Here is a 25,469-nt window from a genome sequence, read left to right on the forward strand (position 1 = left end):
GGTTAAAAAGTGCTAGAAAATGCAAAATTGAAGACTTAAAAGAGCTGCAATATAGTCAACAAAAAGCCGCATGTGGCTCGGGAGTTGCAGTCTGAGTACCACTGCTCTATACTTGTATCTCCTTTCTTCCTCATCTCTCCTCTTCTTTCTAAACTGCACCCTCGATGGCTTCGATGCTTTCATTAGTACAGGCAGACTGGCCGAAAAGTTCAACAGATGCAATAAACAGTCAACTGGTGCACTCACCCACCGTCCACACCTGATCCCTCCCCCTCCGTCTCTCTCATCATCTCACTCATAACAAATAAGTCTTAATGCGTGTGTTATTTGTTTTATTTTTATAATCATTAAAAATACATATAGATTGTATTGCCCCCAAATATATCTTTAAGGCGGCGGCGGCGGGGGGGGGGGTTCCTGCGGCAGATGCCCTAGGCAACTGTCTAGGTTGCCTGTGCCTAGAAACGCCCGTGTGTGTGTGTGTGTGTGTGTGTGTGTTTATGCCAAAACTACATCCTACATCTCATCTGTCATGTGCGAGCCACTCTGTACACACAGAAACACATACACACACATGCACACAAAGACAGTCCGCTCTGATGTCCCTCTACTCCCATGATAGATGAACCACCTCTGTTGTTTACCCTCAGAGCAAACACATTAGCTAGAAGCTAGCTTTTCAACAAGAGATTAGCCATGCTAGCCTCTGTAATGCAACTCCATGCTGTGTTTTACTCTGCTGGAATGTGTGGCATTCTCTAGGCCCCGAAAAACTCTAGACTCAAAGTCTGTAATCCTTGTGTATCCCAACTCTGACATATTGCAGATATGCCCTCTGCTGCCCGGTAGTGTGTATATTTTGAGTTTAGCCCCTCTATAGGCAACCAATTAAGTCTAGGTTTGTCCAAGGGCCACCTAAACCTGTCCATGGAGCAGCTGGGGCCGATCACTGTATTTATGTTGTAAGATACCACGTCTGCCAGCCTCCCATCAATAATGTATACTGTAAATGTGCGTGTGTATGTGTGTTTGGTGGGGGTATAGTGGCTTATGGGGCCTTAAGGCAGACAGTATGGCATCCCATCAACCCAGAGTTCAACTCCCCTCGGTATGTCTGTCAGCCTGGCTGTAGTAATGAAAATGGCTGGAGCCAAGGTACTGCTGGGGTGTCCAGAGAGTTTTAGGCTAAAGGGATCTGTGAAGGCTGCATGTCAAAACCTTGCGGTGACTGGTAATGTTAAAGATAGACAAACAGATGACAGAGAGGCAGACATTACCATTGGATATAAAAATACTGCTCGATAAGTGACAGAAAAGTTCAGAGAAGATGACTGAGAAACAGTGAGATGCAAGATAATAGTAGAACGAGGGGTAAGAGAGCATCCAGGATCCTTATGGCGTTTCCATTACCAAACTCAGCTCTTCATTGTAACTCAGCTCTTCACTGTAACTCAGCTCTTCACTGTAACTCAGCTCTTCATTGTATTGTATTCCCATGCAGCCATCCAGCTATTTATCCTGCTTACAGTCTGTGGTCCTCAGTCCCTTCTGTATATTGAATGACATGCAATAATAATGACGTGAGCATGCATGAGCGCGTGTGCGCGCACAAGCGTCAGTTTGCCAAAACAAGTTTGCAATGTTTTATTCACCTCACCTGTTGGCATTGGTGTTTGCTTACAGCCTAAAGCCTGCTCTCTTTCCTCTGTGATCTCCTACAGAGTCAGGCAGAAGCCCACTACAAAGGCAACCGCCATGCCAGGAGAGTGAAAGGCATCGAGACCTCTAAGAGCCGCCCTCAGGAGGGGGAAAAACCTCCAACTGTCCCCACGACATCCTCCCCTTCTCCACCAGGAGCCCCTGTCCCTGCCTCTGACAGCGACCCTAGCAAACCAGGTAAGAGAGTAGAAATGACGTCCAATAACCGCATTATAAAGGAAGGTACAAGTACTGTAGCTCCACTCGAGTCATATTTTCTCCTCAGTGTTGTGGAACAAATCATTGGGAAATGAAGTGGAAAACCAGGGTACAGGAAATGACTACCCTACAAATATGAAGGAAAAACAAACAGGCCTTGGAATATGTTGTGTTTCCTCCTTCTTTGTCGTCTGCCCTGAGCTGAAGACTAGTGTCTGTTTCCATCAACCAAGGACAAAAGGCATCATATTGTGACTTGGTTGAGTCTCTAGCCTACACACTCCAGCATACTTCACTGGTTCCAACATAGTTCTGGACCTGTTTATAGTAAACACATTTCAAAACAGCTCCCTAGCTGTTTCTGTTTGCAATGAGCTGAATAAGGCTTAGGCGCCATAACAGATTTGTTATGGCACCTAATAAGACATTGTTGCATCATAGAAGAGGAGCAGAAAAGCAACAATGACAAAAAAAAAAAAAATTCTCACCCTGATTTAAAAGAAGCAGAGAGTTTCTGAAAGAGCCAGAGCACAAAATTTCACATGTTTGTACCAAGCTTCCTTTTTAAAAAGAGGAAGAGAGGTTTTCCAGTGATACCAAAAAAATGAGGAAAACTTAAGAAGTGGGACAAAAGATGCAGTCATATTCCCTGCAGTGGCCCTGAACACATGCAAATGCGTTATGACGGATTGCCAAGTCTTGAGCCTGAATCCTGACTTCAGATCAGCCTATTTTCGGCTACTTGTTGTGAATGGAACTTTAGCTCATTGTTGGCAAAGTCTGTGTGTAAACAGTTGATCATGAGGTTGAAGGAAGCTCAAAGCTTTTTATATCTAAAGCTTGTAGCATTCATACACTGTATGAAAAAGAGTGACGTAGCGCCTGTTACATCACACATTGGTTTCTGAAGGGGTATTCTGAACCCCAGTGCTTGCCATCATCTTGTCAGTTGTTGGAGCCAGAAAATCCACATTTGGGCAACAGGGTGGACCATGGATGTAGCTGGGTTGACACCATGACTGACAAGTTGACGGACATGTCAGTCAAGGCAAAAGTGCCTCAACATGCCACTTTTTTAATCCTCAATATCTTCTTGACGTGTAATTTAAAAATAACCACTGTGCCAGACTTGAACCAGCAGTTGAGACCTCAGTGTCAAGTAGAAAATTATTTAATGGCTTTGTATTTGAAGGTAAAAGTTGGGAATTCTCTTGTTGACTGGACAGGAAGGTTTTGGAGCCGGCCACCTAGTGGCCCAGTTGGAATTGCAACTTGGCGCTTGTGCATTGGATTCAACTTCCGTTCCTGGTTGTTGCTGCTTGGTTACATTGAAATTCAGCCATCCTTTATTTTACCATGGCTAAGAAATCATAGCCATAATATAAATCCTAGCATATCTTTAATATGAAACTAACTATAGAATCATATATTAATTGTTCAAGTGGTTCATCAGGCCATCAATGACTGCTGGGATAGGCTTCAGCGTCCAGTGACCCTGAGAGCAGGATAAGCGGTTTGGATAATGGATGGATGGATGGATGGATGGTTCGATTGATTCAAGTGACTTGTCTTTTTTCATTCATTTCATTTGGTTGAATCTTCAGTCTGAACTGGTAATTGCACTTGTTCTCCCTGACTTTGCTCAAGTGGCATACAATCCTAATCCTAGGAGCAAATATGTGAGAAATTCTGATTACATACATTGCCTAGAATAGAGAATCCAATAGCCTGGAACCTGTTCTAATGGAATTGCACATCGAAGTTGAATCATAAATTGCTGTTGAGAATAATGAGAGACAGTAGGACGGCAAATCTGAGTGCACACCACAAACTTTAAATCGAGAGAGAGGGGGATTTTTATTTCTTGTTATAGTATAGAACAAAATTGAAGTAGAGCATCCAGTTAACAATTGATTTTACCTTATCCAGCCAAAAGCTACACATGGCAGGAATGAAAAGACTGGCCAATATGAAAACCAGAAACCAAATCACTTGCTTGTTGATTGACAGGTTTATCTTAGTCCAGACATCATTATTGCACCAGAAATTATCCCCTGTATTGCTCCAGCCAAACCACAGTAAAGCTCTGTTCAGTTGGAACACTGTGAAGCTGGTTTAGTGTCCACCCTGTTTAGACAGTGAGCAGGTGACTTGGCATTACACGACATGGCCTGACAACATGGCCATTTTTGCTATCTTTACAAAAGACCCCAAGGCAGTGCATGTGCCAGAGGCACCATTGAGTGAGTTATTGGGAATTATAACACCATTTGTCAAAGAGTCAAAATAAACTGTTATGTCTCAGCCAACTGTGGGGGTAAGCCCTCTTAAACTAATGTGCAGGGGATTGTCTCAGAAATGTAAAGAAGATGGCACTGGGAAAGAGATCGATTGACTGGAATCTAAGCCAATATCTAAAGGGATGCAGACAGCACAGCTGATCTGACTTTAATGAAAATTGATTCAGCGTTGGTATTTTATTTTATTGGCTGTTGGGAGATGGAGAGCACGATTGAGTCTGTTGCACTTTCTCCCTTTCAAACTTACCAAGTTTAGAAGCGTCTCTCTTCTCGTCATTTTCAATTCTCTTTGTCTCGCTTTCTTTTTCTGTCTCTGTCTGTCTGTCTCTTTCTCCCTTCAATTTCAGACCATAACTCATAGTCGTCTGGGTAGTCTGTATCCCTGCCCATCTCCTCTCTCTCTACCCAGAACTTTCCATTCTCTCAGTGATGACACTGAGAGAATGTGTCACCACCGAGAGAATGCATGAAACACTAAAACACTGGGTGTACCCGCCATGTTTTGGTGACATTTACAAAGGTTTCTACATCTATAGGAAGGCACAGAGCAAACGCGATAAAAAGGGTTGTTGTTTTTCCCCCCTCAGATTCCGATAAAAGCCAACATACCACATTATGTCACAGCTCAGGCCTCAACATTTCAACGAGCCTGTCTTCTTCTCTCTTTGAAAAGGTAGCCATTTCTCTCCACCGTTGTTTTCGTCTGCTATCCGCCTAGCTGTGAAATACCAGTCCGTTCACCTCTTGTAAGATCCCAAAGGGGATCTTACAGTGAGACACCTCCAGCCCGGCGTCCATCAATGAAAGTTCCCTAAGAGAGCTCCAAGAGGACTGTGGAGCCAAAACAAGCCTGCCATGGTCTAAATCTGAAATCAGTAACATGTGAAAGAATGCTTTTTTCCATCCAAGCCTCTTTCTCGTGACCCTGCGAGCTAGTGCCTTCCTGGTTAGCGTACTTGCTTGTATGTGTGTGTGTGTGTGTGTGTGTGTGTGTGTGTGTGTGTGTGTGTGTGTGTGTGTGTGTGTGTGTGTGTGTGTGTGTGTGTGTGTGTGTGTGTATTTGTCTCAGTGCACCAGTACAATAACAGCTCCAATGACAGGGAACAGAGCTGTGGGAGCAGCCAGCTGTACATTGCCCCAGCTGGGAGACAGACAATCTGTGGCTTGGGCTGGGAGCTTGGTAGGGTTCACACTTGGGCTCTGAATTTAGAGACACACAGCTATACAAATGCTCACACACACACACACACACACACACACACACACACACACACACACACACACACACACACACACACACATATATATATATATATATATATATATATATATATATATATATATATATATATACATACATATAGTGCAGACAGGCCTGGTGAATATGAGTGCAGAGGGAATGACTGTGAGAAAAATGTCCCACACTGAACAACAACCACTGCAACGCAGTGCAGTATTGTTTGTTATTGATGCTGCTAGTTTGTTGATTTGGCTTATCAGCTTTACACAATTTAAAATTATTCCAGGGCAGTAAGATGTGATAGTCAGCCCAGCACCAATATTTCAACCTTCCCTTATTAATGACTGGCTGCATCATCCCCAGTGAAAATATGCAGCACGTCTTGTCAACACTACTGATAAATGGGGGGAAATTTAGAGTTTATTGTAGGCCTAAAAGTCAGACACTCGGTTACATTTCTTTTTTAGAATACGTTCTGCCAGCTCTTTATCTTACTACCAAACCACAAGTGTAGGGAATATGACTGTAGAGGGCAGGCCGAAGGGGTTGTGGTCAGCATCCCCCCCAGGAGAAGACTTTTGGCTTTAGAGGATTTGGCGCAGGGAGCATGGGGTTTGGCTGGGCCTGTGAGAGAAGGATAGGCAGCTGTTTACTCAGACAGAGACGCTCTCCTTCCTTCCCTCCTTCCTATCCTCTTTCTTTCTCCCTATTCTGACACTCCCACTCTAATGAGGGGCCAGGTTTAAACCACCCTGACATTATAGCACTCTTACCACACACACACACACACACACACACTCCCAAGGTCAATTAAACAGATGACTTTCATGTGAGGTCTAGAGTTGCATGGCTATGCGCTGACTATAGTGTTGAGTTTCACAGAGCTGATGCTTTCCGTGCTCTTTCTATATTTGTCGTCAGTCCCGGAGTTTGACAGACAGCGTACAAAGCAACGATAGGGCCCTGCTTTCTTTCTGTGGTTGACATGGATCAGTCAGTGGATCAATCACTTCTCGAATATTCAACGACATGAGTTTGTGAAAAGTCACACAAAAATTGTATTTGTCTGTGCAAGTGTATGTGTATATGTGTATATGTGTGCGTGTGTGTGTGTGTTCTTGCATACATATGTGCATGTGTGTGTGAGTCAGTTTTAGGATGCAGGCCAGGCAGGGAGGAGAAGGCCCTGTGCTGCATTATGAATGAGGTGCAGCTCTCGTTAGGACAGCTAGGGTTTCTGAGCTCGTTAATCATTAAGAAAAGGCAACAAGTAAAAGGAGGAGAGTGTTTGAGGGCAGGCAGGGGAGTTCATCCTCCCCTGAGAAACCCCTGTACCCAATCTCACTCAGGAGGTACACATACAAACACACCCACAAACACGCACCTTGACATACTTGCCATCAAACTGTCATAAACAACATTATGGCCGAAAACTGTGGTAAAACACCCTCTGCCGTCCTCGCTGGTGCAGTAAGTGCATGGGTTATAACTCATGGAGCATTCTTTAATTTGTTTACCTAGGTTTGAGCTGCGCTGCTGTCGTTTGACATTTAGTAGGAGCATACTGTACGCATCACCGCAAACCGTTCCACCAACGCACAGGATTGATTACGGCAATAAGTCACCTTTCTATTTTCCATTTGTCTACTTTCACCTTTATATTATATTGAACTATATAGAAGAGCCCATTCTTCTACTGATTCTCTTTTTAGTGGGATGCCTTATGTTCTGTAAACAATGATGCGTTTCTGCTTACATAAGCACTGTCTTGCTCATTTTACCTCCACCCAGCGATCCTGTGGTCAGCTTTTGACTTTTATGCTGCGGTTGCATGAAGACGGCAGATTATGTCAAGTCAAGTCAATTGTATAGCTCAATATCACATATTTGCCTCAAGGGGCTTTACAGCACCACAACATCCTGTCCTTAGACCCTCGCATCAGAATAGTGTCTCACAACACTTCGGGAACTGGGATGAACTTTGACCCCTGCCTTATTCATCTCCATTCTTTTTTTTTCCTCCCCAATTGTATCCGGCCAATTACCCTACTCTTCCGAGCCATCCTGATCGCTGCTGCCCCCCCTCTGCTGATCCGGGGAGGACTGCAGACTACCACACGCCTCCTCCGATACATGTGGCGTCGCCAGCCCTTCTTTTCACCTGACAGTGAGGAGTTTTGCCAGGGGGACGTAGCACGTGGGAGGATCACGCTATTCCCCCTAGTTCCCCCTCCCCCCTGAACAGGCACCCCGAGCGACCAGAGGAGGCGCTAGTGCAGCAACCAGGACACATACCCACAACCAGCTTCCCACCCAGACGCAGCCAATTGTGTCTGAAGGGACGCCTGACCAAGCCAGAGGTAACACGGGGATTCGAACCACCGATCCGTGTTATTAGGCAGCGGAATAGACCGTTACGCCACCCGGATGCCCTATTCATTTCCATTCTAACCGTCAAAGTACAGCACAAGTTCCTTTGGACCAAATGTGAATTATCTGTATTTAATCCCTGGGATTGATCAACCAACCTCCCCATTAACTTGACTCAGTATACTTCAGTGTACTTCAGTTCTTTTAATGAGTGAATGAGTGAATTAAGGCAATGCAGTCTTCATGCTGTGCATCAGAAAATTTGGATGGAGCTGTGACCTTACACTAACCCCTCCCAGTGAATTATTCACCCTTCCACATGGCTCTGATGTCTGTTATCAGTGAGGAATAGGTCTGTTAAGTGCCTGACCAATGTCACACAAGATCTACAGCATGTCCCCTGTTTCCGGAAAGTCAAGAAAGTCTTGATGGTATTTGCTAGAACATGATGGGTGACAGGGTACTCAAGGCAAAGGCAGGGGAAAAAAAGTTGGTAATCTCCCTTTGCAGCTGTAAGAAACTGACAAATCAAGAACCAGTGTTTCAGAGTTTCCACTTAAGAGACGAACATGACAAAAAGGAACATTTAGCTGTGTGGCGCACAAGACAGCCAGAAGTGCAATGAAGGTTTTGCTAGCTTAGCGTAGAGCTGAACTCGTGCTTAGAAGGCAGAGCGTATGAGGCATTCATTACAGTATGAGGTAAAGCAAGCAAGATGTATTGATGTGATAGTTTGGTATGGCTGACCTCCAGCCCATCAAGCATCATGAAATCCCCTATTATGTGTTGGCCCCGGCAATGTTATTTCTCTTCACTTAAGCTTAACTCAAACCACATGGTATGAGCACTATGGATTCTGGATTCTTTCCTTGTCATAGTATCGAGCTGGATGTGTATGTGTGCGTGCACATATTTGGGTGAGAATGAGAAATTATGTAAAATACCTGGCCATGAACCTCAACCGTAATGTTAAAGTAAAAGCGGTGATCAAACTGCTATTCTTCATTGCACTTTGCAGTGTACAAGCTTTCCTGCCAACACAACCAACCTAATGCGTGTTGTGGTGAACTACGCCCAGTCCACGTCTGAAGCCCCTCCACGCTCGGTCCTAAAGAGCACCCACCTATAACCCAGCACTTTGACCTAGCCACACTTACTCAGCCAAAGTATACTTTTTTTCTTCGTTTTCCTCTTAGTCTTTTGTCACAACATCTGTTTTACAAAAGCACTGCATAACCATCAGCTCAACAGCTGGAAACTTCCAATGTGGAAAGAGAGAATTTTTTTGTCTTGGAAAGCAGTGGAATGGAAAGCACTTACAATGGCATCTTCATCAGAGCTTATGCAATGGAGGAGCCATGACAAGTCCGGTTAACTCCTCGGCAAGTGGCCCTCATGTACAACACGTGATTCATTGAATGATCGGATTTCATGAGGCCTTTTTTTTTTTTTTTATCTTAAAAAATGAAGTAAAACAAATAGGACACCTTAGCATAGCCGGAATGGGCCATGTCATGCAACAAAAATGACAAAGCATACTGGAATCCTGGAAAGGAAATTTAACAGTTAAAGTCAATATTTGTTTTCTTCTCATAAATACTCCATCTTATCCTCTTTAAGACCCATAATCCTGTGGGGCCTTTCCATCCCAGGCCTGCGGCTCTCCATCCTGTGGAGGTTGGAGGAAGGGCTGCTAGTCCTCCCTGGTGGGGGGCAACCCAGTGGAGCTCTGAAATGTACCCCACCCAAATTTAGGGGGTCTTTATTCAGCCAACACCCATTGCTTAGTGAATACCAAAGCCATTGCATATAGGAGTGGCTGACCAGAAACATATGTGCAAAAAAAAAAAGTGTATATATTTATACAGGATATTCGTGTACGAGCAGGAGACCTTGACTCATGGGCAGTTTTTTAATGAAACATTTCACCAGGAAAAAAAAAGTAATTCATTAAAAACTTACCAGCTCACTCATCCTATACATACAGACACATATGCACATACACAGATGAGCAACAAAACAGGACTAAATATACCAACATCTGCAGTACAGAGAAGAAAAGAGAGAGAAGAAATTTTAAAAGCGGTGACCTCAGTCTGTGAAGGGTTTTTTTGTGGATATTAAGATGTTTCCATGCAGAAAAACAAGTGATAGCTTGCTCGCTTCCCAGCCAAAACCAACAAGTGTATGAGAGTGAGACAAAACATCCTGACATGGAGGTGGCTGTTTCCTGTAACCCCCCCCTACAGAAACTTTTTAATAATATGAACCCACATCAGTGAGAGAAGGGCTCAACTTCACACTTGAAAAAACTGAAACACGTGTGTCTGTTCCCATACATGCTATTTATATGTCTTCAGATCCTCTGTTCATCATGCTGCTTTTGAAATTACAGGGGACACAATTATGGAGCATAAGGAATTGAAAATACTTATGCATGCAAGCTGTGCAGGGCGGTTTGTCTGATCTCACCAGACTGTGCAGTCCCCTTTTCAACTGGCCCTGATTAGAGATGTGGTTGAAACGGCAAAGAATTTTATTTATTCATTTGTTTATTTATTCATTTTTTGTTATTCTTTCTAAATGGAGTTATGGAGCTCGCAGCGAAGTTAGTAGTAAAACTTCGTTCGAGTCATTTTATTTTTGTGGTTGTTAAAACAGCTCTTTGATATTTGCCCGCAATATATCTGACATAAATATTCTCCCCTTGTCTGTTTCTTATTTCATTTTTTATAGATGAAACACGGCCCATGTCACAGTTAAACGGGCCCCTGCTGGCCCCCGGGCCACTTCCTCCACTCACAACCCCACCGACTCCACCCATGGACTCCCCCGTGCCCTCGGTGTGCAACCTGCTGCCCACCCCCACACCTCCCCTGATACCTCCATCCTCCTCCTCCTCCCTAGGCTGTGGCAGTGGCAGCACCAACCCAGAGCAGCCTGGCTCAGGGCCCCCAGGCTCTGGAGCGCCCGGGGCCTCAGCTGCCAACAGCCCTTCTAACCCAGAGACAGAGGAGGACAAGGCCAAGAAGCTGCTGTACTGCGCACTGTGTAAGGTGGCCGTCAATTCCCTGTCACAGCTGGAGGCTCACAACAAAGGTAGGCTAATCTGGTCACAGTCAATCAGACACATACTAAAACACATCACACACTCCTGGCCGCCAAATCCCGTATCTTATACCATCAGAGCTTTGAAAATAAGAAAACAAAAATAAAAACAAACATGGACGCCACTTTGAGCCTTTTAGGATGACAGTGCATTCAGATACCAGAAGACAAAGCTACAAAGTAGTTAATCATTGCCAGCGATGTTGTTGCCAAGTCGCCCTTCAGGTGGCGCTCAACATGGATAATATGATCGTGGGCTTGTAAACCATGAATTGTGCATTTAAAAACACACCGTTAATTTTTACATACCTGGTGCACCAACAATTCCTGTCACCCTCTTCCGAGCTCCATTTTTTATCATGTAAGTGAAAAACGGGATTAGGTTAAAATGGCGACAGCCATGCGCGCAAGTCCATGAATACTGGGATGGCATCCAGCGCTTTACCTTTGCCCCCGTCCATAGGGTTGGTGGTTGTGTCAGGAAGGGCATCTGACGTAAAATGTTGCCAAATCAGTATGCAGACTGACAAGACCACCATTGGTGCTGTGCAGAAACAGGGAACAAGCCGAAAGAAGAAGAGGCTAAAAAAAAATGTTATTCAATTTATTTATTTATTTTTGTTTGTTTATTTGTTTTGGATTTTTCTCCCCAATTGTTCTTTGCCAACTACCTCACATCCCGGTCGATGCTCCACCCCTCTACTGATCCAGTGAGGCCTGCAGACTACCACATGCCTCCTCCGATACATGTGGAGTCGCCAGTCACTTCTATTCACCTGACAGTGAGGAGTTTCACCAGGGGGATGTAGCGCGTGGGAGGATCCCGCTATTCCCCCCAGTTCCCCCTCCCCCCGAACAGGCGCCCTGGCTGACCAGAGGAGGCGCTAGTGCAGCGATCAGGACACAGACCCACATCCGGCTTCCCACCTGCAGGCACGGCCAATTGTGTCTGTAGGGATGCCCGACCAAGCTGGAGGTAAAATAGGGATTTGAACTGGCGATCCCCGTGTTGGTAGGCAACGGAATAGACCAATATGCTACCCAGACACCGAGCTCCATTTTTTTTATCATGTAAGTGAAAAATTGGGGATTAGGCTAAAAATTAATTTTCATTCCATTTAGATGGAACTAGGAACTTTCGGTAGAGAGGACAGGGTGGTGAAAACAACAACAGATTATGATTGGATGACACTTTGCCGCATCATTGGAGCGTTAAGAAAGTTGACGCCAGCTCAACATTAGTTTTTAGCCCATCGGGTCTGTTACGGTGTGCCAGATGTCGGGTGTACGTTTGTAGCTTCATGTCGGCAACTTCTATTAAAAACTGAAATTTCAAAATTGTTGCATGTTGCTTCATTGCTGGTACTCTGAATGTCACATTAGAGGGACCCAGACCTGAAAGTAGCTCCGATCAGCAGATAACAGATCCATTTGACACGGGTCAAGTACGAACTCTGTAACCGAGCACTTCAATCCTGGATTCAGGAGCTGTATGAAGGTGCCCTGTGGCAGCATATTCCTCCTCATCTGTGTGTTCATGTTCTCTTGCATGGCTCACTGCTACGCACACCTGCCCCCTCACGCCCAAGGCATAATTATTTAGAGAAAGCTCTTTCTCTGAAAGATTTATGATTTATATCGTGATTTGCGTCATGCAGCAGAAAAACTCTTTCATAGCAGCCCAAGGCATTCCACTTGAGTACGTCACAGAGGAGGATGGGTTGAAGCTGGTTACCACCGCATCAGAGATTTAAGCTGCAAAATGAAAGGAGTAAAGGCCTCAGCATTCTGCCAGGCAGGTTTTACACATGACCACACATTTGGTCAAGGCCCATGAGGTGCCCGTCGCCTTGGCTAATCCTTTACTCCCTACCAGCCTACCTCTCCCTGTGATCTTGTTTCCTGCAAAGGACTTTGAACCTCTTCCCATTATTTAAAGAAATCTTCCTTTCCAGGTGTGCGTGTGTACCTTCTCCAACACATACACAATTGCGCACAGGCACATGCATAAGTATATATGTGTATATATCTCAATCATCAGTTCTAGGTTCTTGGCCATTGTAGTGATTGATGTAACAATCCTGAGTGACAGCAGCATCAGGAAGAAAGAGCATGAGAAGCTAGAGAAATACCAAGGGCAGAAGGAAGAACTAGATTGGATGTGGAAGGTGAAATCCACAGTAAATATAATAATATAGTAATAGCAGCGCTAGTGGCTGTGACCCCCAAACTGGGAGATTGGTTCCAGCAGATTCCAGGAACAACATCTGAGGTCTCTGTCCAGAGGAGTGCAGTCCTATAGGAACAGCTAAGATACTGTGCAGAACCCCCAAACACCCAGGCCTCTGGTAGAGGACCGGGGCTTGAGGAAGACACACACCATCCAAAAAAGGGTGAGAGAGCTGTGTATGTGTGTGTGTGTGTGTGTGTGTGTGTGTGTGTGTGTGTGTGTGTGTGTGTGTGTGTGTGTGTGTGTGTGTGTGTGTGTGTGTATATAGCGTTTTTCCCCCCCGGAAACCATCAATTGTGTTGATAAAAGTGCTCAACAAATGAGGAGAGGAATATCAAGATAGATGTAGGAAAAAAAACTTTAATGCGTTTCAGTACAAGCTGGTTTTGTGTCACGCACTCATCAGCTGCCAATGTGATTAAAAAACAAAGAAAAAACACAGTCAATAAATACTACGTTGCCCCGCATCACGCCCCTAGTTACGGTGGACAGCAACCAATGAGAGGATAGAAAACGTGAACTATTACAACCCATGGGGTAGGTAGTTACGATGCACAGCAACCAATAGGGGGATAGAAAACATTACAACCAATGGGGTAGGGCTTGGGACTTGTTTTGAAAAAGCAAGGATTTAAAGGGCCGGGGCACTGTGAAAAAGCATACATTTAAAATATAACAAGATAACATCAAATGGGGTACTTCACGTATATCATATAGTGGAGTGGTGCAGGGGCACAGTTGGAGGGGCAGACAGTTAAAATATAAAAACATAACATCTAATAAATGTCGCATGTGTACACAAGATGGCGCCGTGTAAGGACGTCTCGTTCCGTGCTTCCCAACGACCTTACAGAATTTTACTTATTTTACAGTTTGCCTGTATTTTTTTACCTCTAAAGAAGCCAGTTACTTTAAATATTATTACTGCTTTTTTGTTCTGTTTTGTTGTTATTTATTACTATTGCTGCTGCAGTGTTGAGGAGCCGAAACACAAGAATTTGACTCTCTAGTACTTGTATAATGAGACGTAACAAAGAATATTGAATCTTGAATCTTGAATCTAATGGGGGGGGGTAATAACGACATTGGTTTACTTGTAATTGCAAAGCAGATATTTTTTTTCTGTGTCTACAGCTGGTGGCCAATTCATTTCTACTGTTCAAGGTGGACATATCAGGCTTGCAAATAAAATATTTCTCTACCAAGCATAGTTTACATCTTTTGCTGTTAACTGAATATGCATTGTTCTTTGTGGGGATTTTCCATGAAATAGAGTAACTAATATTCTTGTCTACTAATGACCAAATGTGGCAGCTTAAGGCCATTGCATTTCTTGAATGCTCGTTCCTGAAGCTACTCATATGGACGATAAACCTAATTTTAAAAGGGCCCTCTGTTAGTCCAATGTAAGTGTCCACTTTGCAGTTGTCTTCTCCTGTCACCGATGCCTGGTAGATGACTTCCTTATACTCATATCAGTAGTGTCCTGGCCCTTAAAATCCTTGCTTTTTCAAAACAAGCCCCTACCCCATGGTTGTAATCTTTTCTATCCCACCATTGGTTGCTGTGCATCGTAACTACCTACCCCATTGGTTGTAATAGTGCACGTTTTCTATCCTCTCATTGGTTGTTGACAACCGAAATTAGGGGCGTGGCGAGGGGCAACGTAATATTTATTGACTGTGTGTTCTTCTTTGTCGTTTAATCACATTGGCAGCTGATGAGTGTGTGATGCATGAAACAAGCTTGTACTGAAATGCATTAGATTTTTCCTACATCTATTTTAATAACAATAATAATAGATCTGCCAAAACATTAACACCACTGACAGGTAAGTGAATAACATTATCTCGCTACAATGGCATCTGTCAAGGGGTGGGCTATATTAGGCAGCAAGTGAACAGTCAGTTCTTGAAGTTGATGTGTTGGAAGCAGGAAAAATTCAATTCAATTCAGTTTTTATTGTCATTAAAAACAATGTGCAGGCACATGTTAAAAATGAAATGAGGGCTGTGGCTTCACCAAACAGTGCAAGACAGACACAGACAAACACAGCAAACACAGTATAAGATATACACACATGAGGACCAAAGCTAAAAATAAAAAAAGAGCTGGAGTACAAAATATTTAAAAATATCTAGACATTCAGTGGGTAGCCAGGTTCAGGTGGGCAACAGCTTGTGGAAAGAAGCTGTTTTTGAGCCTGGTAGTGCGGGCTCTGAGGCTCCTGTAGCGCCTCCCAGAGCGCAGGGGGGAGAACAGTCCATGGTTGGGGTGGGTGGGATCTCTGCTAATGCTCAGAGCCCTTCGAAGGCAGCGTTTGTGATAAATGTATTTTATGGCTGGGAGCTGGGTACCGGTGATATGCTGGGCCGCCTTGACGATCCGCTGCAGAGCTTTCTGGTCTACTGTGGTGCAGTTGCCGTACCACACTGAGATGCAGATGGTCAGGATGTTCTCTATGGTGCAGTGGTAGAAGTTGGTGAGAATTTTGGGGGGTAGACGGGCGCTCCTCAGCCTCCTCAGGAAATGCAGGCGTTGTTGGGCCTTTTTCACAAGGGCCTGGGTGTTTAATGTCCACGAAAGGTCCTCGCTGATGTGGACTCCAAGGAATTTAAAGCTGGAAACATGCTCCACTTCCACCCCATTGATGTGTATGGGGGAGTGGCTGCAGCTTCTAGAACTCCTGAAATCCACAATCAGCTCCTTCGTCTTCTGCACATTAAGGACAAGATTGTTGGTAGTACACCATGATGTGAGGTGCTCAATCTCGTCTCTGTAGGCCATCTCGTCATTGTTGGTGATGCGGCCAATGACTGCGGTGTCATCTGCAAACTTAACTATAACATTTGAGGGGTGAGTTGGCAGGCAGTCGTGGGTGAAGAGGGAGAGAAGGAGGGGGCTCAGAACACAGCCTTGAGGGGCACCTGTGCTGAGGGTCAGGGTGGAGGAGGAGTGGTCACCTAACCTAACAGACTGAGGTCTGTTGGTCAGGAAGTCCAGGATCCAGTTAAAGAGGGAGGAGTTGAGGCCAAGGGAGAGGAGTTTGGTGGTTAGTTTGGCGGGGATGATAGTGTTGAAGGCAGAGCTGTAATCTATAAACAGCATCCGGATGTATGTGTTGTTAAGTTCAAGGTGGGTCAGAGCAATGTGTAGGGCAGTGGCAATAGCATCCTCAGTAGACCTTTTGGTACGGTAGGCGAACTGATGTGGGTCGAATGTGGGGGGGATAATGTTTTTGATGTGAGCCAGAACCAGTCTTTCAAAGCACTTCATGACAATGGGGGTGAGTGCTATGGGTCGGTAGTCATTCAGACATGTGGATGTTGGTTTCTTGGAGACAAGAATGATAGAGGTGGTCTTAAAGCATGCCGGGACTTTAGATTGGGACAGTGAGAGGTTAAATACAGGTGTGAAGACCTCAGCCAGCTGGTCGGCACATTCCCGGTAGACCCAACCCGGTATGCCGTCTGGTCCGGCAGCCTTCCGTGTGTTCACTCTGTGCAGTGATTCTCTGACCTCTGTGACTGATAGAGTGAGCACCTGGTTTTCTGGGTGGCTGGGGATTTTTGTGGCTGGGTCAGTATTGTCCTTGTCGAAGCAGGCATAGAAATGATTTAGCTTGTCTGGCAGGGAGGCATCATGGACAGCGGGACCGCGATTAGAGCTTTTGTAGTCTGTGATAGACTGAATGAATGCCTTGCCACATTCGCCGAGGATCAGAGTTATTGTGAAAGTGGTCCTCTATTCGTAGGGAATATTTATGTTTGGCTGTTCTGATGCCCTTTTTGAGGTTTGATCTGGCTGCGCTGTAGGCCTCACAGTTACCTGACTTGAATGCTGCATCCCGGACTTTCAGCAGCTGCCGGACCTCACTGGTCATCCAGGGTTTCTGGTTTGGAAAGGTGCGGACTGATTTTTTTGTTGTGACACTCTCAGTGCAAAAGTTAATGTAGGCTAGTATGGCAGATGTCTGTTCATTAATGTCTATATGGGAGCCATGGGTAGCTGAATGTGCAAAAATACTCCAGTCTGTGTTTTCAAAACAGTCCTGGAGTTCAGAGACTGCTCCTTCTGGCCGGACAGTGATTGTCTTTACTGCTGGCTTGATCCGTTTTATTAGGGGTTTGTAGGCTGGGACCAGGAACAGGCAGAGGTGGTCAGAATGCCCCAGATGAGGGCAGGGAGTAGCTTTGTATGAGTCCTTGATGTTTGTATAGAGATGGTCCAGGGTGTTTTGTCCCCTAGTGGGGCAGGAGACATGCTGATGGAATTTGGGCAATACAGCCCTGAGGTTAGCCTGATTAAAGTCACCACCTATGATAAAGGCATTGTCCGGGTGTTTGGTCTGTTGTCTGCTGATGGCACATTGTAGCTGCTTAAGTGCTACCTTAGCATTAGCATGTGGGGGGATGTATACAGCGGCAATGGTAATGGCCGTTAGCTCCCTGGGCAGGTAAAAAGGCCTGCACTGAATCATAAGGATGGGAATGGCAAGTGTAAGGACCTGAGTGACTTTGACAAGGGCCAGATTGTGATGGCTAGATGACTGAGTTAGAGCATCTCCAAAATGACAGGTCTTGTGGGGTGTTTCCAATATGCAGTGGTCAGTACCTACCAAAAGTGGTCCAAGGAAGGACAACCGGTAAACCTGCAACAGGGTGATGGTCACCCAAGGCTCACTGATTTGAGTGGCGAGTGAGGGCTCGCCCATCTGGACCGATCCCATAAATCCCTATTGTAGCTCAAACTGCTGAAAAAGTCAATTCTCAGCCATGATAGATAGGTGTCAGAACACACAGTGCATCGAAGCTTGATGCATATGGGGCAACAAAGCCACAGACTGGTCAGTGCCCATGATGACCCCTGCCGACCACTGAAAGTGCCTACAATGGGCACGTGAGCGTCAGAACTTAACCATGGAGCAATGGAAGAAAGTGGCCTGGTCTAATGAATCATGTTTTCCTTTCCTTTCCTTTTTTTATTTTGGATTTTCCCCCCCTTTTTCTCCCAATTGCACTTGGCCAATTACCTCACTCTTCTGAGCCGTCCTGGTTGCTGCTCCACCCGCTCTGCCGATCCAGGGAGGGCTGCAGACTACTACATGCCTCCCCCCCGATACATGTGGAGTCGCCAGCCGCTTCTTTTCACCTGACAGTGAGGAGTTTCGCCAGGGGGGCATAGCACATGGGAGGATCACGCTATTCCCCCCAGTTCCCCCTCCTCCCCAAACAGGCACCCCGACCGACCAGAGGAGGCGCTAATGCAGCAACCAGGACACATCCAGCTTCCCACCCACAGACACGGCCAATTGTGTTTGTAGGGACGTTGGACCAAGCTGGAGGTAACATGGGGATTTGAACTGGCAATCCCCCTGTTGGTAGGCAACGGAATAGACCACTACGCAACCCAAATGCCCTATGTTTTCCTTTCCATCATGTGGATGGTCAGGTGCATGTGCATTGTTTACCTGGGGAAGGGATGGCACCACGATGCACTATGGGAAGTAGGAAAGCCGGCGGAGGCGGTGTGATGGTCTGGGCAATGTTCTGCTGGGAAACCTTGGATCCTGGCATTCATATGGATGTTACTTTGAAATGCACCACCTAAACACTGTCTTTATGCATGCTTAATAATCCAGGTAAGAAAATCACAGAAAGTTGAATCAGTTCATCTGGACACAACGTTTACTGGGAGAAACATTTCGTCACTCATCTAAGTGACCTCTTTAGTCTCAACTGACTGCAGATATCCCCACCCTTATATACAATAATGCTGCATAACAACCGAAAACAACAATCGTTGATGAACTGATTCAACTTTCTATGATACCTAAACACTGTTGCAGACCAAGTACACCCCTTCATGGCAACGGTATTCCCTGATGGCCTCTTTCAGCAGGATAATGCATCCTGCCACACTGCACACATTGCTCAGGAATGGTTCGAGGAACATGACAATGAGTTCAAGGTGTTGCCTTGGCCTCCAAATTCCCCAGATCTCAATCCGATCTGAGTATCTGTGGGATGTGCTGGAAAAATAAGTCCGATCCATGGAGGCTCCACCTTCCAACTTACAGGACTTAAAGGATCTGCTGCTAATGTGTTGGTGCCAGATACCAGAGGACACCTTCAGAGGTCTTGTGGAGTCCATGCCTTGATGGTTCAGAGCTGTTTTGGTAGCACGAGGGGGACCTACACAATATTAGCAAGTGGTTTAAATGTTTTGGCTGATGATTGGTGTGTGTGTGTGTGTGTGTGTGTGTGTGTGTGTGTGTGTGTGTGTGTGTGTGTGTGTGTGTGTGTGTGTGTATATATATATATATGCACACACACACACAATACAGATGCACCCACAACATCCAGCTGACCTCAGTGTTGAGCCAGACATGAGAGAATTCAAGTGTCACCAATTTTTTCAGCTGTCTTATATTCTTAATGCATCTGCATGTACACGTGTTGGCCAGTGCACAACAATCATGTATGTGCGTCTGTAAGTATAGACAGAGATCACACACACAGCATAATGCACATCGAACACAAACATGACCATGTGACACACAGTGTCAGCTCAATTGCCTTCCAGTTCAACTCCCGGAATAATTAAGAATGTGAAATCAGCTCTTTGGAGACAACAATCTGGAAGAAATCTTTCTCTCAGTCTTCAAAACAAAATTCTGCATGTTACCGGCCTCCAAAAATAAACGCATATGTCGCGCAGACATCGAGACACAAGCAGTGTGCGTGGCGCAGACTAAGCAAAAGAAAGAAGAAAAAAAACAACACGAAATGAAGAGGGGAGAGGAATGATGCCGTGTGTTCAACATTACTACAACATTTATGCAACCGTTTCCTTCTAATGTTTTGTTTATTTTTGTTTTGATACATGCCTCATCTGTTTACGTGTCGCTTAAGCGCGCAAAGACAAGAAACGTCCACAGGGCCGTCTATTGTCAGCTGAGAAAAGAACAGAGGAGAGTAAAGACCATGTGCACCTCAAGTGCACATTTTTGGCCGCAAGTGAAATCAGTCATTCCAGCCCCTTCCCTTCCAGTGAAACCCACAACCTCCACATTACCCCATCCCCACCCCTCCTCCAGTGTTTTCGCGCTTTTCTGTCACCTTAACTCTGCTCACAGCACAGCACGGGGGTTTCAGTAAGCGCCTCAAATTCACAGCCAGAGCCAGTAAAATCAGCTTGCTTTACTCTTAGGGGAAGGCAGGGGTAAGCAGAGGGAGAAAGGACTGGACACAACTGGAATTTTTTTTTCATCCAAGAACAAAAACATGTAATTAGTTAGCGTGAAACTATTTTGGCAAAGCCTTTGGTGCTTCTATGCAGACCACTTGAAAGGGAAAATATTGCACATGGTGTGTGACCTTGCAAATTCAGACAGATGGCAATGGAGGTTGTCCAAACTAATTACATTATAGACATTTTCTGTTCACATAAATACACAGATATATATATATATATATATATATATATATATATATATATATCTGTGTATTTATTTATATATACACTAAAGCAGTTCCGAGTATGTAATTTGCATTTACACATTTAACATATCCTGCAAATTCTATTTGCTGAACGAAAGAAACAGAAAACGCTAAGGAACAACCATTGTATTTGGATAGTAATGTTGTACAAGTTAATTTCTCTGTCTTTTGGGCTAGCTTGTCAATTCTGAAGTCTAATGTTGAGATTCTTTTCATTCTCTTTAAAATAAAATGAAATTTCCAAAACACAAAACCATGCAAATTTAAACATGAATTGGTGTCTATGGTCTTAACACTGGTTAACTTATACCGACATCTGAATCGGACACAATTTCCACTGCATAGCTCAAACCACATGACCTCACCAGCCTAAACCTCTTAAATCCTCCAGATCAGACTTTCCCTATTAGTTTTCACCATATTAATACTGGAGAAAGATTTCGAGTCCTCTTCCAGATCCTCAGCCAGGAGACTCTCGTTTTGCAACGTTTTGTAACAATTCTGCACAGCCGCTATTTCCCTCTAGTGGTGAATGGGATGCACTACGCTGTTAAACACTTCCCCTCTCAGGTGCCATGTGCCCAGTATGCTCCACATATGCGCTCCTTCAGAGCAGAATCCAACCACGTGCCCTTCCTTTCATATCCTGATAGTTGTCATTATTGTGGTCTCCCCGCTTTGTGCAACAAAGGAATGCTGTGCAGATCCATTTCAGCTGCAACAGATGGAAGCAGCATGAATCACATCGCATTTCGGCATTGAATAGTAACTCGTATACACCGTTACTTCATTATATTCAATTAACTTCTACTTACCTAATTTCATCATGGTTAGAGTCAAATCTGATGTGTTTTTGTGCGTTTTGTTTGTGTGTGCGTCTCCAGGTACTAAACACAAAACCATTCTGGAAGCACGGAGCGGGCTGGGACCCATCAAGGCGTACCCTCGCCTGGGCCCCAAGCCCATTGGAGAGCAGGGAGGGGGGCCGGTGGACCCCAATACTCAGGAACGCACCTTCCACTGTGAGATCTGCAACGTGCGGGTCAACTCTGAACTGCAGCTCAAACAGGTTGGAGGAGAAAACTAGCAAGATACCTGACTAATGAAATCCCAATAACCATGTTAGGACCATTAGAAGAGTCTAAAATGCTTGATACTTTGGAAGTTGTTGCTAACTGGGAAGACTAATCTGTGGTTTTTCAAATTTCACTAAAATGTGCTCCAGATTTAAATTGACTCCCTAATTTGAATTGTAAGCATACAATACGAATTTTTACAGAGAGCGTTTTATAAGTGAAGCCATCGCTTTTCCCAGTGGTTTTCTATGGTGCTTATTGCACCTTAGAGAGCGAGCTGAACCTTGAAGTGCCAGTAGAAATTTTAAATAACAGTGAGCTTGTTTAAGCCAAAAAATGTGGCACCAAAACTCATTAAAAAAATTTCACATCCATTCACAACACAAGAAATTCCTCTTCTTTTTTTTTTTTTTACAGCCAATTACTTTTATGTCCAATCTATTTGGAAGAACTTGCACTTGGAGACATGGGAATGATTTGTGATGCAGCCTGACACTGCCCCATGTCTGTGTCCCCTCTCCTCTCTACGCAGCACATATCAAGTCGAAGGCACCGGGATGGTGTGGCAGGCAAACCCAACCCTCTCCTCAGCCGACACAAGAAGCACAGGGGAGCTGACCTCACGGTAACTTTTCACCTGTCACCTTTGAACTTTGACACACCGAAATCAACAGATCAGATAACCAGAGTTAATCTTAGATACCGGGGGGGGGGGGGGGGTCTGCAAGGCCTTGGAGTGGTTCATGCTTGTTGATTTTATCCTTTACCGAAGCCTTCCAGTCATTTCATTTTGGGCTGCTCCCTGGAAACATTGTGTGATTGAATTGAAAACCTCTGCATTATGACAGATCAAAAGATCCCCCTCCATGTGTTGACCCTCTGGAGCTAATCATTTTATCCCTGTCTCTGCTTCTCTCCCCCCCCCCCCCCACCCATCACCTCACCTCTTTCTCTCATTTCTCCACGATCCTCTCTCCATCTTCATTTGTCAACTCCCTCCTCCTTTCAGTCTTCTCTGACCTTCTCTAAGGATCTCACCAAAGCTTTGGGTGCAGGGCTTTTGCCCAGCCCCTTGGCTGTTGCTGCAGCAATGGCCGCTGCAGCTTCCTCCAACCCGTTGGCTCTCCGTGCCGCAGCTCCCGCCCACCACCCACATCACCATCTACTGCAAGGCCCGCCACTCAGCCACGCCATCTTGAGACCCGCTCCCGGGCCCATCCGCACCACCCACGGGCCAATCCTGTTCTCCCCTTACTGACACAACCCCCTCTCACCCTGGCCAGTGAGGAACAGCCACTCCAAAAGCACACTGTGAAGAAATAAACATAATCAACAGCAATCAATAGGGGAAAAAAATCCACCCATTTAAATATCTAGATGAGAGAAAATCAAGGGAAAAGAGCACTGGAAAGGAGGAGAAGCATATGTCCCTCCTTCTCCCTTTACCTGAAACTCTCCCTCCATTTCAAAGACTTCCAGGTGACAGACAGATGGAATGAGCAGAGGAGAGATATTCATTATGCATTGAACTCCCTTCTACATCTCTCACCTCCCTTCTTCCCTCTTCCTTGCACCGTGGCCCTGTCACAGCCACACTGATAGCTACAGAGCAAACTAACAACACATGGATCTTTCCTGAAACACTACATCGCACCCAATGTCAAACTGATATGTTGAGCCAAGCTGTACCCCCCCCCCCGTTTTCATGGTTCAACGCATCCTACTCGTCCTATGCACCACCAAAACCATGACAATTGTATGTCAGTAGGGTAGCTGCTTCCATTGGTCTTTGCCATGATGAGCGTGTTTGTGCCCTATAGCTACAGCGGCTTCCACAGTACTGTATGTACGTACGTCTCTCTCAGCGCTAGAAAGCAGTGCAGGCAGCGCTCCTCAGCATGTTGACATTAGATCCTCACTAGATTAAACATAAGACTTTGGCTGGTGGCCACATCTTTACATGTGTGAAGCTCAGGGGGGGTGGGGATGGGGTTGCATGCCCCTGTCGTTTCCTGGGAGGGTGAGGTGGGATGAGGGCTGGCACGGGCCATTGGACTCACTCACCCCAGGCAGCAAGCAGACGCACACAGGCCCAAACGAATGTGTTTGAAAATAGACTGTACCAACATAGATAGCCAGAGGGCAGATCTGTCAACCTCCATTATAGTCAGAGAAGGGCCTCCATCAAAAAGTGGAGAGAGGATAGGAGACTCTGCTGAAGTCATACATTGGTACATACTGTACTGTCCTTTTAATGTCGGCATCGCTCCGTGATCAATATGTTGACCTGAAAAACAATGGGTTCATCCTCCTGGTCAATATATAGATTCCCTTTTCACTGCAAGCTGAATACCCTTGCTTGACTCTTAAGATGCACCCCAGTGAGGAAATGCTGAGAGTACAACTTAATTCATGGTCACTGTATAAAAAATCCTTAAAACTGAATTGAATTCTGTTCACATCGAGCCATCACAGAGCGACACCATGCAACACTCCCAACGGCGTTTTCTACAACTACTCACCAATGTAAACGTGTAGGTGGTGAGGTACAACTAAGGTATGACCCTGTATGTTCCCTGTGTTTTTCACCAGTCATTCTCCTGTCCTGTAGGATCCCGCTCTCCCCCCACCCCTCCTCCCCCGACTTCCTCTTCAGTTCACCCATCCTTCACATGAACATTAAGTGTTCATATGAGATGATTCGGTCATGATGCTGCCTCCATAAACCCACGGACACAGAGGAAATGCAGAGAATGGAGAGGAAGGAAGGAGAGTTAAAGGAGAGGATGCGGTATGATCCTAAACATTAATGACATCCTAGCCCAGGGCCCAGAGAGATCACCCGGAGCACAACCCAGGATGCCCTAGCCAAAGGCTTACGGATCCATTGGTTTTTTCGTCTTACAACTGAAAGCCATGATAGTAACCGTGATTTTTTTTTTTTGCAACAATTGGTTAGTGCTCTGTTTGGTTTCGTATGATTTGGTTTGAGATTTATAGCACACAGGTATAAACGAACAAAGTAGCATCTGCACACATCATAAAAAATCCAACCATATTTTCCTAGATGGAAAATTTTGCTAAGTGCACTCGGGAAGGTGAAGAGGCAGTATATTCTAAGGATTCAAGTGTTGGCAGTCTGAGTACTGAATACAGAAACCTCGGCCACCCAGACAAACCGTCCTGCAAACAGACCGGATGACTGAGCGGGGAACCACAAGGGTATCAAGGCAAATGCATTTTGTGTCCTGCTGAACACCTTGAAACTATCACCCCATTCTGATCGAGATGTACACTGTGCCCTTTCATTGAGAAGCAATGAGCTCTAATGTCTTACCTTTTTTTGAATATTGCAATGCAATGAGCATTTTCTAGCGGACTGACTTATATCATTGTGACATGGTGTGTGACATGTTGTCCAAGGTCGTGTGTAAATGGGGAGCATGCCAGCCCATGGGCTTTTCCGATCTTCCATAGAGTACAAGCCCTCAGAGGAATGGAGAGGGAGACACAGAGAGAGGAGAGAGAGAGAGAGAGAGAGAGAGAGAGAGGCAGAGCTGGGCTTGGGGACCGGCCCTTCATATTAAAGGGTCTTATTATTATTATGGTAATCTCTGCTTGGGGAACAGGGTACAACACCAGGTATCAAGGGATTAAAACTAGATTTGCTTATTAGGTTCTTCTTTTTTTTTTTTAGCGTGACCTTTTTTTTTTGTGTTGCATTGT

General features: G+C 45.2%; 1 protein-coding gene across 3 annotated transcripts in view; it reads left to right on the forward strand.

Annotated features, from left to right (window-relative positions):
- The window catches only part of znf385a (zinc finger protein 385A), a 36,582-nt gene extending 13,581 nt beyond the window's left edge, over positions 1 to 23,001 (forward strand). The window contains exons 3-8 of one of the 3 annotated variants that reach the window (XM_056274759.1): positions 1,722 to 1,904; positions 8,906 to 8,932; positions 10,587 to 10,926; positions 21,552 to 21,736; positions 22,276 to 22,368; positions 22,753 to 23,001. In XM_056274759.1, the coding sequence (XP_056130734.1) occupies positions 1,722 to 1,904; positions 8,906 to 8,932; positions 10,587 to 10,926; positions 21,552 to 21,736; positions 22,276 to 22,368; positions 22,753 to 23,001 (1,077 nt within the window). Of the gene's footprint in view, positions 1 to 1,721; positions 1,905 to 8,905; positions 8,933 to 10,563; positions 10,927 to 21,551; positions 21,737 to 22,275; positions 22,369 to 22,752 lie in introns of all 3 variants that reach the window. The other 2 variants (XM_056274757.1, XM_056274758.1) reach the window with 2 other exon arrangements.
- Positions 23,002 to 25,469: the final 2,468 nt, after the last annotated feature.

Source organism: Lampris incognitus, chromosome 2 (assembly GCF_029633865.1).
Source record: "Lampris incognitus isolate fLamInc1 chromosome 2, fLamInc1.hap2, whole genome shotgun sequence".
Lineage (NCBI taxonomy): Eukaryota > Metazoa > Chordata > Actinopteri > Lampriformes > Lampridae > Lampris > Lampris incognitus.